We start from the raw sequence: 12,152 nt of genomic DNA on the forward strand, positions 1-12,152 counted from the left end.
TCAGCTTGCGACAATAAAAGATCATGACAGTCGCATGCATTGTTATGGACACTAAGGGTATGTCTACACTACGAAATTAGGTTGATTTTATAGAAGTCGATTTTTAAAAATCAGTTTTATACAGTTGATTGTGTGTGTCCCCGCTAAGTGCATTAAGTCGGCAGAGTGCGTCCTCACTACGGTGGCTAGCATCATCGACTCACAGAGCGGTGCCCTGTGGGTAGCTATCCCACAGTTCCCGCAGTCTCTGCTGCCCATTGGAATTCTGGGTTAAGCTCCCAATGCCCGATGGAGCAAAAACATTGTTGCGGGTGGTTTTGGGTACATGTTGTCAGTCTCCCCTCCCTCCCTCCATGAAAGCAACTGCAGACAATCATTTCGTGCCTTTTTCCCTGGGTTACCTGTGCAGACGCCATAGCACAGCAAGCATGGAGCCTGCTCAGCTCACTGTTGCTGTTGTGAGCATTGTAAACACCTTGCACATTATACTGCAGTATGTGCAGAACCTGGCTAAGAGACGGCAGCACAAGGATGATTGTGAGGAGGACATGGACACAGATGTTCCTGAAAACACAGGATGTGGCAAGTGGGACATTATGGCGGCAGTGGGGCTGGTTAATACAGTGGAACACCGATTCTGAGCCCGGCAAACAAGCACAGACTGGTGGGACCGCATAGTGTTGCAGGAATGGGATGATTTCCAGTGGCTGTGAAACTTTCGCATGCGTAAGGCCATTTTCCTGGAACTCTATGAGTTGCTTTCCCCCACCCTGAAGCGCAGGAATACCAAGATGAGAGCTGCCCTGACAGTTGAGAAGTGAGTGGTGATAGCCCTGTGGAAGCTTACAATGCCTGACTGCTACTGGTCAGTCAAGAATCAATTTTTAGTGGGCAAATCTACTGTGGGGGCTGCTGTGATTCAAGTAGCCAATGCAGTCGCTGATGATCTGCTATCAAGGCATAGTGACTCTGGGAAATGTGCAGGTCGTAGGGGATGGCTTTGCTGCAATGGGTTTCCCTAACTGTGGTGGGGCAATAGGCGGCATGCACATCCCTATCTTGGGACCGGACCACCTTGGCAGCTAATACATAAACCCCAAGGGGTACTTCTCAATGGTGCTGCAAGCAGTGGTGGATCACAAGGGACGTTTCACCGACATCAACGTGGGATGGCCGGGAAAGGCGCATGATGCTCGCGTCTTTAGGAACTCCTGGCCCTCTGAGCAGCTGCAAGAAGGGACTTACTTCCCAGACCAGAAAATTACTGTTGGGGATGTTGAAATGCCAGTAGTTACCCTTGGAGACCCAACCTACCCCTTGTTCCCATGGCTCATGAAGCCATACACAGGCAGCCTGGACAGTTGTAAGGAGCAGTTCAACTATAGATTGAACAAGTGCAGAATGGTGGTAAAATGTGCATTTGGACATTTAAAAGCTTGCTAGGTTATGACTGCAGCGCAACCAATATTCCCATTGTTATTACTGCTTGCTGTGTGCTCCATAATATCTGAGAGAGTAAGGGGGAGGCGTTTATGGTGGGGTGGGAGGTTGAGGCAAATCACCTGGCTGCCAGTTTTGAGCAGCCAGACACTAGGGCGACTAGAAGAGCACAGGTAGGCACGCTGCACATTAGGCTTTGAAAACCAGTTTCACGACTGGCCAGGCTATGGTGTGAGAGTTGTGTGTGTTTCTCCTTGATGCAAACTCGCACCCTGTGTTGATTTTAATTCCCTGTAAGCCAACCACTTTCTCCCCTTCGATCACAGCTGGCAAAGGAAATAAAGTCACTATTGTTTTGAAACCATGCATTCTTTCTTCATTAATTTAAAAAAAAAAAAGGAAGGTAACTGATAAGGTAGCCCGGGTGGGGAAGGGAGGAGGGAAGGAGAAGGATTCACTGCTTGCCTTCTGCACATTGTCCTCCTCCTCCTCCTCTTCCACAAAATCCTCCTCCGTGTTGCGTGAGACTCCCCCCCCTTGCAAGTGTCCACGGACAGTGGTGGGGTAGTGGTAGGGTCCCCCACTAGAATGCCATGCAGCTGATCGTGTATGGGGCTGTGACCCAGAGCGACCGTTTGCCTCCTTTGTCTTTTGGTAGGCTTGCCTGAGCTCCTTGACTTTGACGCGGCGCTGCTGTGTGTCCCTGTTGTAACCTCTGTCCATCATGCCCTGTGTGATTTTTGTACATATATTAGCATTTCTTCTTTTTGATCGAGTTCTGCCTGCACAGATTCTTCTCCCAATACAGCAATCAGATCCAGTGTCTCCCGTTTGCTCCATGCTGGAGCTTGTTTGCAATTCTGGGGGGACTGCATGGTCACCTGTGCTGCTGAGCTCGCGACGCTGACCAAACAGGAAATGAAATTCAGAAGTTCCCGAGGCTTTTCCTGTGTACTTTGTTAGTGTGTCAGAGTTGAAAGTGCTGTCCAGAGCAGTCACATTGGAGCACTCTGGGATAGCTCCCGGAGGCCAATAACATCGATTTGTGTCTGCCCTATCCCAAATTTGACCAGCAAGGTCGATTTTAGCGTTACTCTCCTCACCGGGGAGGAGTACAGAAGTCAATTTTAAGAGCCCTTTAGGTTGACGGGATTGCTTGACCTAACGCGGCTAAATTCGACCTAACCCTGTAGTGTAGAGCAGGGCTAAGAGAGGAAAGAAGGGGACTCTTGTCAGATATGGGTTCATAGCTCCATGTGAAAACTAGAATTTAGTACACTTGATTCTCATGCAATGTCTGAGGAAAATAAAATCATTGGACATTTCAGTATCTCGCTATGGATTTTTAAGGTCTGACGCAGGCTAGGTTTTTCTCTTCATCTCAGTCCATTGTGATGTAATAAGTTGAATGAGCATTTGTTTTAATCTTGAGAGAAAAGTCTTCAGTCCTAGTTGATGGGAAGGCTGTGTTTTCCATATTCAAGAACTAACAGGAGACATTATATTCTATATAAGAATTTCCCTTCCTTCTCTCTACTCCCCTGACCTTCCCTACCCCTCCCTTCTCTGTGGGAGGTTTTCCTGAGAAGTATTAAACACAGAAAACCCCCCATTTTGCATTATGATAAATATGTCACTTCTTGCATTTGAATCCAGTCCAGCCGATCTCTGCTTACAGATGTTCCTGCAAGTTGCTCAAGCAGTTTGACTGGGAACTTTAGCAGATATGGGGATTGCCAAGAGTTTGTGCTTAATTGTTAAATGGAACAGAGACAAACTACTTGTGAAGTTGAAGCTAAAACTTCTTATTTTTTCTTGCTAGCTGAGCAAGTTGTATCATATGTATCTCAAGTTCACTTTCAGTTGGATACTGTAAATTTACCAATTAACCCATGTGCATTTAGCCCAGCATTCAGAGGGTGCACAGTGTATTATACAGTCTATAATTAGCAGGAGTGTCTTCAATTTTAAATGCTAATATGCAGCATCTCCTTTTGGAGGCAAGAGCTACTCTTGAAGGCCACTGAAACAGAACATATTATTGCATTGTTTTAAAAGGTTTTTTCAGGCTAGTGATCAGTCTTAGGCGTGGCATTATGTCAGAATGCTGACAGATTATCTTTATTAACTGTGTATTGTACCAGGACAGAGACAGTATCCCTGTGACGCCTGAGATAATAGTTGTTCCAATGGAAGCCCTGAAGTGTGCAGGTTCTCTGTGAAATGGCTGCAGCTTGGAGTGAGCAGTGAAATGGTCTCCACTGGGCATGCTCACTCTGTAGAGGGAGCTTTTATCACATGAGCAGAAACTGAATCACTGTTCATGAGGATCTGGAATATGCAACTCTTTGAGTCTTCATCAAAAGAAGACAACAGATGTCTGCAGGTACAGTAACTTCTAGTGTCCATGCTCCATGTGTCATAAATAGCAGATTCCCTCAGGTTGTGTCCTTAGACAGACTGTTGTCAGGTAGTAAAGGAGAAACCTTTGAGAAGAGGAAGACAGTTAAGATAATCATGGCTGGATTTTTTTTATTTTTTTTTTGCCCTATGCAAGGAAGAACAGCACAGCAGAAATATATTACATATTGATGCAGCATGCAGGGCGATGTGTAGGGGGCTTCATTCAAAGGAGGAGATTTAGAGAATAACATGTTCTGCATACTTTCTGACTTTTTTCTGATGAATGGTTTGTTCAATAGGCTGTTGTACACAATTCTGGGTCTTAAGTTATATGTGGCGAAGGACGCGTGTGCACTCAGATTCTACAAATTCAGTGAGTCTTTCATTTATCTAATTTGTTGGGGGAGTTCTTTGGGGTTGTTTTTAGCATGGATTCTCTCTCTCGAATGTGTGGTTTTATATTGAACTCTTCCCCCCATTTCATATAAGTGAGAGGAGAAAACTCTGGAGTCTTTAAACTGTTTGAAGGCTGATCTTTCAAAAACAAAGGAGAGGGCCTGCAGCCACATTTCACCAGCTTGCTAGAAACATTTTGACAGTCTTGGCTTATGTCAAGGAAACCTACAGTTTTGCTTTTGGGGTGTTGGGAGGATGAAGATTGTATTTTATTGAGGGGCAAAGAATCCTTGTTCAATAACCTGCAGTCCAGATCAGGGAATGATTGAACCATTGATATTTCATTTTATTTTATGGCAAAAGGCTCATGCTGGCAGATGATTGAAAATGTTGACTAAAATCCTCACACCTAGTTCTGCCATGTACCTTTTTTGTTTAGATTGTGTATAAAGAGCCTTGTGGTCTAGTTTACCATGGACAAAAAGGAGGATATTCAACGTACGGGGATATACTCCATCCTTGACCTTCAATGTTGTCCCTTGATTGTTGCAGAGCTTCCCGAATTGATTATATTACCAACCCCTGCTGGTATGTAAAATCTAGGCCTGTAAAATCTGCTTAACGTTACTTCTCACACACACGTGCGTGTGTACATGCACACACATTCTAACTAAGAAGAAAAGGTGAAAATACCATTCTAAAGAAATCTGTCCTACAAATGTAGGGGAAATGATGGCCAGTCTGTAACACCCTGGTCCAAATGCCTATTGTTTATGCGATACTCTGAAAATGTTCCTAAAAATGTCATTTTTCCTCTTTTGAATGTATATTGAGAGCCTGCATATTAAAGCTGTTGGGGAAGAGACAAGCAAGGTTTACTTTTCCAAAGATAGTACTAAGAAAAAGCAAATTCCCTGCCTCAAAGCGAGTGATCATTTGCAGTCCAGAAAGACTGTGTTTTGGGTTGCAAGTAGGCTTGCGATAGAAATGCTGAGATAACGTTGATTGACTGTGGTGCTAAGAGTGCTCCTATGTTATCATGGCCATGATGATATTGGCGTGATGGAATATTACTAAGTGTTTTAGGCAGTCTGGCATTGGAGACTGAAACCTTGCAAATGCTTTCAAAAGGTGATGCTGAAATGCTCATCCTGTAACCTTCTGTTATGTTTTAAAATTCTGGGTCAGTTTTCAGCGATGTTAGGGTTAATAGCCATACACCTGTTTGTTTTTCGGTCGTTTTTCCCTGTTATATAAAACTGAGCATTATGCTAGTTTATGTGGGTTACAGTACACCTGGCCTAAACCAGCCTTCCAAAAACTTTGTGAAAATTTACTAGCCCAGGCCCGCTATCTATTTGCCTGCCCTTGCCATAGTTATTCTGGAGAGAAAAATGGTATTGAACTTGCTGTCAAAATTATTTTTCACTCTTCCCAAGCAAATGGGTGAGTCGAATTAGAAAAATCTATGTAGCTTCCTGTGGATGAGTCAGAAATGTAGCTGATGTTTAGGTACTTGAGGAAGGTCAGGGCTTGCTGTAGGATTCGGATGATTTTATATATAAAACAGTCACATGCCAATATTCAGAGGGGATCTGTGGACAGGTGCTCTTACGTCCACTGGAGTTGGGAGTGCTCAGCACCTCTGCAGATCAGGCCCTTGGTGATCAAAGGTGACTTCCAGCTTACCTTGGGCCTGATACCTGACGGTGTTCAGTATCCTGAAGGACTGGGCTTGCGGTGCGGAGGTGCTGTTTGTATCTGGGTGTCGCATGGAACATCTTTATCACATGGAACATGAACATCCGGGCTGGTTGTATGGCAACTGATATGCTGCAAAAGTCCCAGTTCCAATGTGACCTCTCTTGTACGGCACCATCTCCTAATGAAAAAGGATTGCATGCTTCTTTGTACCGTGGAAGGGAAATATTTTTTTCAAATAAACAAGGCGTTTAAGACCCTTTGCCATTGTGACTAGCAGGTTTATAAGGGGGAGGAAGGAGATATGGTTTGACATCAGGGGCCTTTTATTGTTTGTTTTTTCTTAAACAGTTCTTCCCCTGATACTTGCAAGGGTCAAGGAACTAGTGTGGAGACTTCTATTCAACCAGGAATCAGAGAATAACCTTGCCTTGCCATTAAAGACTAAAGACTTGAAGCACTTAAACATACATGCTAACAAGCTTTGAAGGAGCTTGTGTTCTTCCTATGCAATCTACTGTCAATACCCTTCGAGGCAATTCTCGAACTTACAGCTCTTAATATCATTGTCAGAGGTCCTTTCTATTACTATACATTTTAAAGAGGCTTGAAATCAACTCCTCTTCACAAAGGAGAACCTGGAAGTTGTAATGTGATCTTCCCTAAGTCCCATTTCCCTCTCCACTCTGCTATGAACCTGCCTTCCCCTGCCACTTTTTACTTGAACTTCACCTCTTGTTCTAGCACTCTGGATCTTCTTGTGGTGTGCTAGACAATCTGATTTGTCTCTGGCTATGCTGAGGTGGTGTTGGGGTGGGGGCAGAAGGGGTGAGGAGGAATAGGAAGGTACACTCCCTATATAATAATGCATGCCAGAATGTACAGTAGTCAATAAAGCAGCAGGAGTGACACACACACACACAGTATAAGCTAACAGGAATGTATAAAAAACCACGTTGATAGCAGGATAGTTTTTGAATGCTCTAGGAGCCAGAATAAGAGCTGTTTAAACAGTTTCTCCCCCCTCCTCTCATCCAAGGCAATTAATTTTCCCTTCAAATTCCACCATAGAGGTGGAAGATGGTTGGGGGGGAGGGGGGGAAGGTGTACGAGAAGTCTCACATGAAAAAGTTCCCTGAGTCGCTGCCATACTGTGTGTCTGAGCAGTAGGATGCCTCGTGCAAAGGAAGCGTTTAACAAATTGTCCTTGTTCCAAGGATGAGGAAACTTAGGGCTCTTCTGGCATTTGCTCTTCACAACTCGAAGCTGCTTTCACTTGTAAAGTATGGGGTTAGGCATAAAAGGAGAGCGAGAGAACTGGAACACAGAGTAACTTTAATAGCCTTGCAAGGCTTTTCATGGAGCTCTTGGTGTTTAAATGAGGAACTTTTCCCCCTCCTCCTTCATTTTCCTGTGTGCCTGTGAAAATATTCTGCTTTGCATTTAAAGGGAAAAACTGTATTTGTTGGGATGAAGCCAACTTGTTTATTCAAGGGAAATACCATCTTCCCAACCCTTTCTCTTTCAGAGGAGGTTTGTCAGAGGATGGCACGGTGGGTTGAATATTAGATTTCTAGGTGACATCGAGGTATGGTTGTGATTTGAAGAAGCTAAAATCATGGCTGGCATTTTGCCTTGAAGCCCTAGATGTCTATCTCCCTCCTCCCCACCGCCCCCCAAAAGGGTTAACTCTTTCCTGCTAGATTGAATTCTTACAGCAGGTGGATTTTGACCTACAACAAACAAACAAACAAAAAACCCACAATCCCACAGCATTAGAATTTGCAGTTTCCAGTGTTTATAATTCTCCTCCCCAGATTGGATTTTTATTGCATGACATGAACTTGACTGCATCCTGGTTGTAACGAGAGCCTTGGACTGAACAGGGCAGTGAATTAGCTGTTGCTAGTCGAAGCAAATAGTAGCTTCTATTTTACTGTCAAAAAAATGGCAGGTCACTGTGTGTCTGTAAACAATGCAGTTATGAAATGGCAGTGCAAGGCAGAGCTGAGCATGCTCAGGAACAGCCTGTAGGGGGAGGTGATCAGAGAAAGATGATCTAATTCAGTGCAATTCTGGGGATTGAAGGAAAAGACCAGGCTCCATCCTAATGACAGAGCAGAAAAAATACTTCTGGGACTAAGCCTGTAGGCCATAGCTGATAGATTCTGATGATCTCCTACCTTTAGGACTTCGAGTACTGACCCGTGCTGTTTTGCTTTGTCATTTTCAAGAAGAGTAAAGTCTTGGTGAGGTTTTTCTGTAGTTATTAGAAGAACTGGCCCTAGATTGCTCTCTCTTTTTTTTGTTTCTCTCTCCCTCCCCCTCTCTCCCTGTCTGTTTCTCAGCTTGCAGGAGTCAATGTAGTGTTACCTGGTCAAGACAACTAACAGATGACACACAGTGTTGTTTGAAGAGGCTGTGGTCCTGAGCGAGGGCCTCTCCGCTCCAAGAAATTCCGCTCATTTGGGCTGGGGGAGAGAACTTTATTTTGTATGTGTCTTTTTCTCGCCTGCCACCCTAGCATGGCTTCTGAAGTTGGAAATGCGAAGTGAACCCTTTCTGCGACTTCCTCCTGGAGGGGAAGGGAGAGCGAACTGTTCTGCTGGATATGACAGTTTGGAGGGGCTGGGCCTTATGGCTCAAAGAGGTGGTTGAGTAATTTCAATGAGAGAAGCTTGCCAGTCTTCGTGTTCTAAAAGATCTGTGTTTGCACCCGTTGGGCTGTCATGTTGGGCTTTGCTTCGGATACCCATTCATATTACATTTTATTCTTGTAAGTCTTCTGGGGGCCTGAAGTTTCTAAAATGGATGTTTGTAGCCAGTAGGAGAGTTTAGCTTTTGCTATGGATAATGATGAGTTGCCAGGCAGGATCTGACTCTCCATTTTTAGGCTTTTTTTCCAGCGGTAGGACAAGGAAAACAGCAGCTGTGAAAAATGCTCCAGTACTTCTGTCAACCTCCTCCTGTGGAAAGAGGAGATATCTTTGTCTGCACTGATTTTTAGGGCTTGTCTGTACGCATATATTGTACTGGCATAACTATCCTGGTATATAGTCAAAGAGATAGAGCCCTCCTTGTGTGGATGCTGCTATAATGGTACTTATACCAGCTTATTTCTGTACAGGAAGGGAAGTAAATTGTACCAGTGTAAGGTACCTTTTGCACTGGCGTTACTGCAACGACACTAGGGATTTTACTCAGATCATTATTCTGGTTTAAAAAAAAATGGCTCCGCCCTCCAACTACCATAGTTATATCAGTACAAAAACTGCACGTTGAGCAGGCCTGAGTGGGAGGCCCTGCAAAACCCCTGTTCGCACAAAAGCCCAAAGACCATTATGAAGTTTTTGTGTTGTAAAAAGTCCATTTGACATAAATACTGTTACATTTCATGCATGTGTTTGACTGTTTCTGGCTTTTGCAGGCAGAGACTTTTACCTTGTTCCAACCCCTGCTCTCCCAGCCCTGCTGCTTTGGAAGATAGTGCGGTTTTTTATAGCGAATATAAGAGAATCTCATTGATAGAAGAAAATATTAATCTCTAGGGAGGGAAGGGAAAGTCTTTGTGATGAATCTGTCCTCTGAATTGCTTGGTAAAACAAAAGAATCATAAGACTAATGTGACTTGAAGGCCAACTTCAGAACCAGAGCAGTGCTTGTTTTAAATAGGGTTTATTAGATACAGTTCACATGATTGCTAGCAGCTTGTAAGGAAGTGGCCTCAACCTTAAAAGGGGCTTTGAGAATGGTGACTGCTCTGTAGGCCAGGTACATTATTACTGAATGAAGTTATTCTGCTTGTTCTGTTAAGAAATGGTCAGTGTGACACCAGCAAGCAACTGGACAGCAGGACATGATCAGTACTGAACTCCTGAAATTAACACTCTTCACAGACCAACCAAGAACCCGCCCTCCCCACCTTTTTTTTCTGTAGTTGTTTTCTTAATAATTATTTCCTAAATAACTAGCTGCTAAATGTTTATCTTCTCAAGCCAAAGGATATTATTAGAAAGTTGATTTTAGGAAGAAAATGCACGGAGGAGATGAAAAAGAACAGTGAATGTGAATCTACTGCTGCTGGAGTTGCATCATTTATTAAGGGCTTTGCCTCTCTTTCTTGCTTCAGTACATATTGCATACCTCGCTGCCGCCTTGCACAGTAGGTGAAATTCTGCTTTGTTGAAGTGCTTGCTGAAGGTTTGCCTAGGAGTAGAATTTGATCTGTTGGGAGACCGGGTGTTGTAACGGGGGGTGGATGGACTGTGGGGAGTGGAATGGCAGCAGTGTCATGGAAAGACGGGCTACATATCCATTGAGGCTTTGAACCTTCTGGTTATAGGCTTTGTAGGCCATTCAAGATCACTCCTATGTCATTCTTTCCTAGTCTGCAAACAGATGTGTTGATGCAGATAGTGCCCTGAATGTTAAAGAACATAATTTTCCGTGTGCTCTGCCTAGTTTGAGAGGAGAAGGGTTAGTCTTGAATTATTTCCCTCCCCAGCTCTCCTTCACATTGACCTGTTCTAGCTGAGTATCTAAATGAGGATAATGTTTCTGCTAAGTCTCAGTTTACTGGACAGTTAATTTTAAGACAAAAAGAGAAACCTGCTGACGGTTTACACCTGAGCATATCAAACTCTGATCCCTTTTCTTATCCGACTTTAGAGAACTCTGGTTCATGATGTAACTCGCTGCTCTCTTGGGGGCTCCTGGAAGGAGGAAAGCTACAAGTTTTGATATGCTGGTGTTGTCTTTTATATGTAAACCTTATTGGAACCAACTTGCTATGGAGTGAACCTGGATGGCTAATGAATGACATTTCCAAAGAGAAGGCTGAGTAGATTTCTTTCTGTTTTTCAGCCTTTTTTTTTTTTAAAGGCACCAGTTTAGTTTCTAGCTCTGTGTTTGGAAATGCTGCAAAGCCTTTACTTGGATTCTCTAAACTGTCTTCCATTGCCGCCTTAGTTTTAAAACAACAAAGAGAGCCTGATTTCTTGTACACAGAAGTGGAAGGGGAAAAAAATAATCAATCCTATTACAAGTCCTTGGATTCTTATGGTTTTTAAAGACCTAGTCAGTGTCGTTTAAGATGCAATAATTTTTATTTCCCTTGAAAGCAAAAAAGGAAAAAAAAAATGCTTCATGGGTTGTGGTGCATAGTCTTTGTGGAGGCTCTCCAGTGATTGAAGATTAATAATCACTCTGTTGTAGGCAGTGGAATGGAGACGGACGGCTGCAGGAAAGGAGGGGTGGGGAAAAGAGAGTGAGACTTCTATTCTGAAGCAGACTGTGCTTGGCAGTTGGCTTTTGTTGGGACTGCTGTTAAAGCAGACATTTCTCTGCTAGGAGGGTGGGTATAAGATTTCTCTGCCAATCAGGAGCCGACAGATTGGGGCATGGTGGAGTGTGAGCAAAAAGGGAAGTTTGCTTTGAATGTAAGGGGAAAAAAATGGAGGTATTGACACTTACAACAAAGTTGCTGCTAACAAGTTTGGATGAAATTGTGTGCTGGATGGAAATGGGTGGAAAACTAGAATCCTGCTGATTTTGGAGGAGAGTGTGTGTGTGTGTGTGTGTGTGTGTGTGGTGTTGGTTGTGTGGATTCTGCAGGGCTCTGTTTGTGTGAATACTGTCTTCAGGCTGAAAATGTTTGCCATGAAGTTGATACAACTGACTTTTGATAGACCTAGAAGGGGGAAAGCTACCTCCTCCCAAGCTTTATGGGAGGCAGGCTTCGAATGCTTTGCAGCAATTGTCTGCTGTAGTCTCCTTTTGATAACAACTTCCAATGGTCTTTTCCTCCCACAGGGTAAAAGGTGCATTGTGCTGCTTTAGACATTGATGTTGGGGTTTTGCTTTGGTTTTTAATGAAAAATGAAAGTGATGAGACTGCTGTTGTTAATGAGGACTGTTTAGATGTGGTTCTGGAATATGGACCATGCGAGCCTGTCAAAAGCAACCTAGAGTAACTCTGTCTGGCTGGACACAGGTGTATTGGCTGTGAGCTGGCAAAGTGATGTGCTGCTAAGTCTCTTCTGTGTTGATGGGAATTCTCTTAGAAAGCTGGTTTTGTTCGCAAGAATTCTGGGCAGCAGGGCACTCTTGTTAATTACAGTAGCTGAGACATGTGGCTGTGGTCAGTTCTTTCTTCAGAGTTCTAGCAGTGGCTTTCCTTTAGGCCTCTTCTCTTGCGTGGCAATAACATATCC

The 12,152-nt window shown here is 43.8% G+C and overlaps 1 protein-coding gene across 17 annotated transcripts in view; it reads left to right on the forward strand.

Annotated features, from left to right (window-relative positions):
* Window positions 1–12,152, forward strand: part of EHMT1 (euchromatic histone lysine methyltransferase 1) — a 163,719-nt gene that overhangs the window by 57,806 nt on the left and 93,761 nt on the right. For 2 of the 17 annotated variants that reach the window (XM_075060607.1, XM_032765228.2), the window contains exon 1: window positions 3,804–3,826. The exons of 11 other annotated variants lie outside the window; for them this stretch is intronic. Coding sequence is in view for 2 of the 6 variants with exons in the window: in XM_075060609.1 (XP_074916710.1) it covers window positions 11,393–11,398 (6 nt within the window). In the remaining 4 variants the exon portion in view is untranslated. Of the gene's footprint in view, window positions 1–3,803; window positions 3,827–8,105; window positions 8,190–11,233; window positions 11,399–12,152 lie in introns of those variants that run through there. 4 more of the 17 variants (XM_032765223.2, XM_075060614.1, XM_075060609.1 and 1 more) reach the window with 4 other exon arrangements.

The sequence above is a fragment of the Chelonoidis abingdonii genome, chromosome 24, assembly GCF_003597395.2.
Source record: "Chelonoidis abingdonii isolate Lonesome George chromosome 24, CheloAbing_2.0, whole genome shotgun sequence".
In the NCBI taxonomy this organism is placed as follows: domain Eukaryota; kingdom Metazoa; phylum Chordata; order Testudines; family Testudinidae; genus Chelonoidis; species Chelonoidis abingdonii.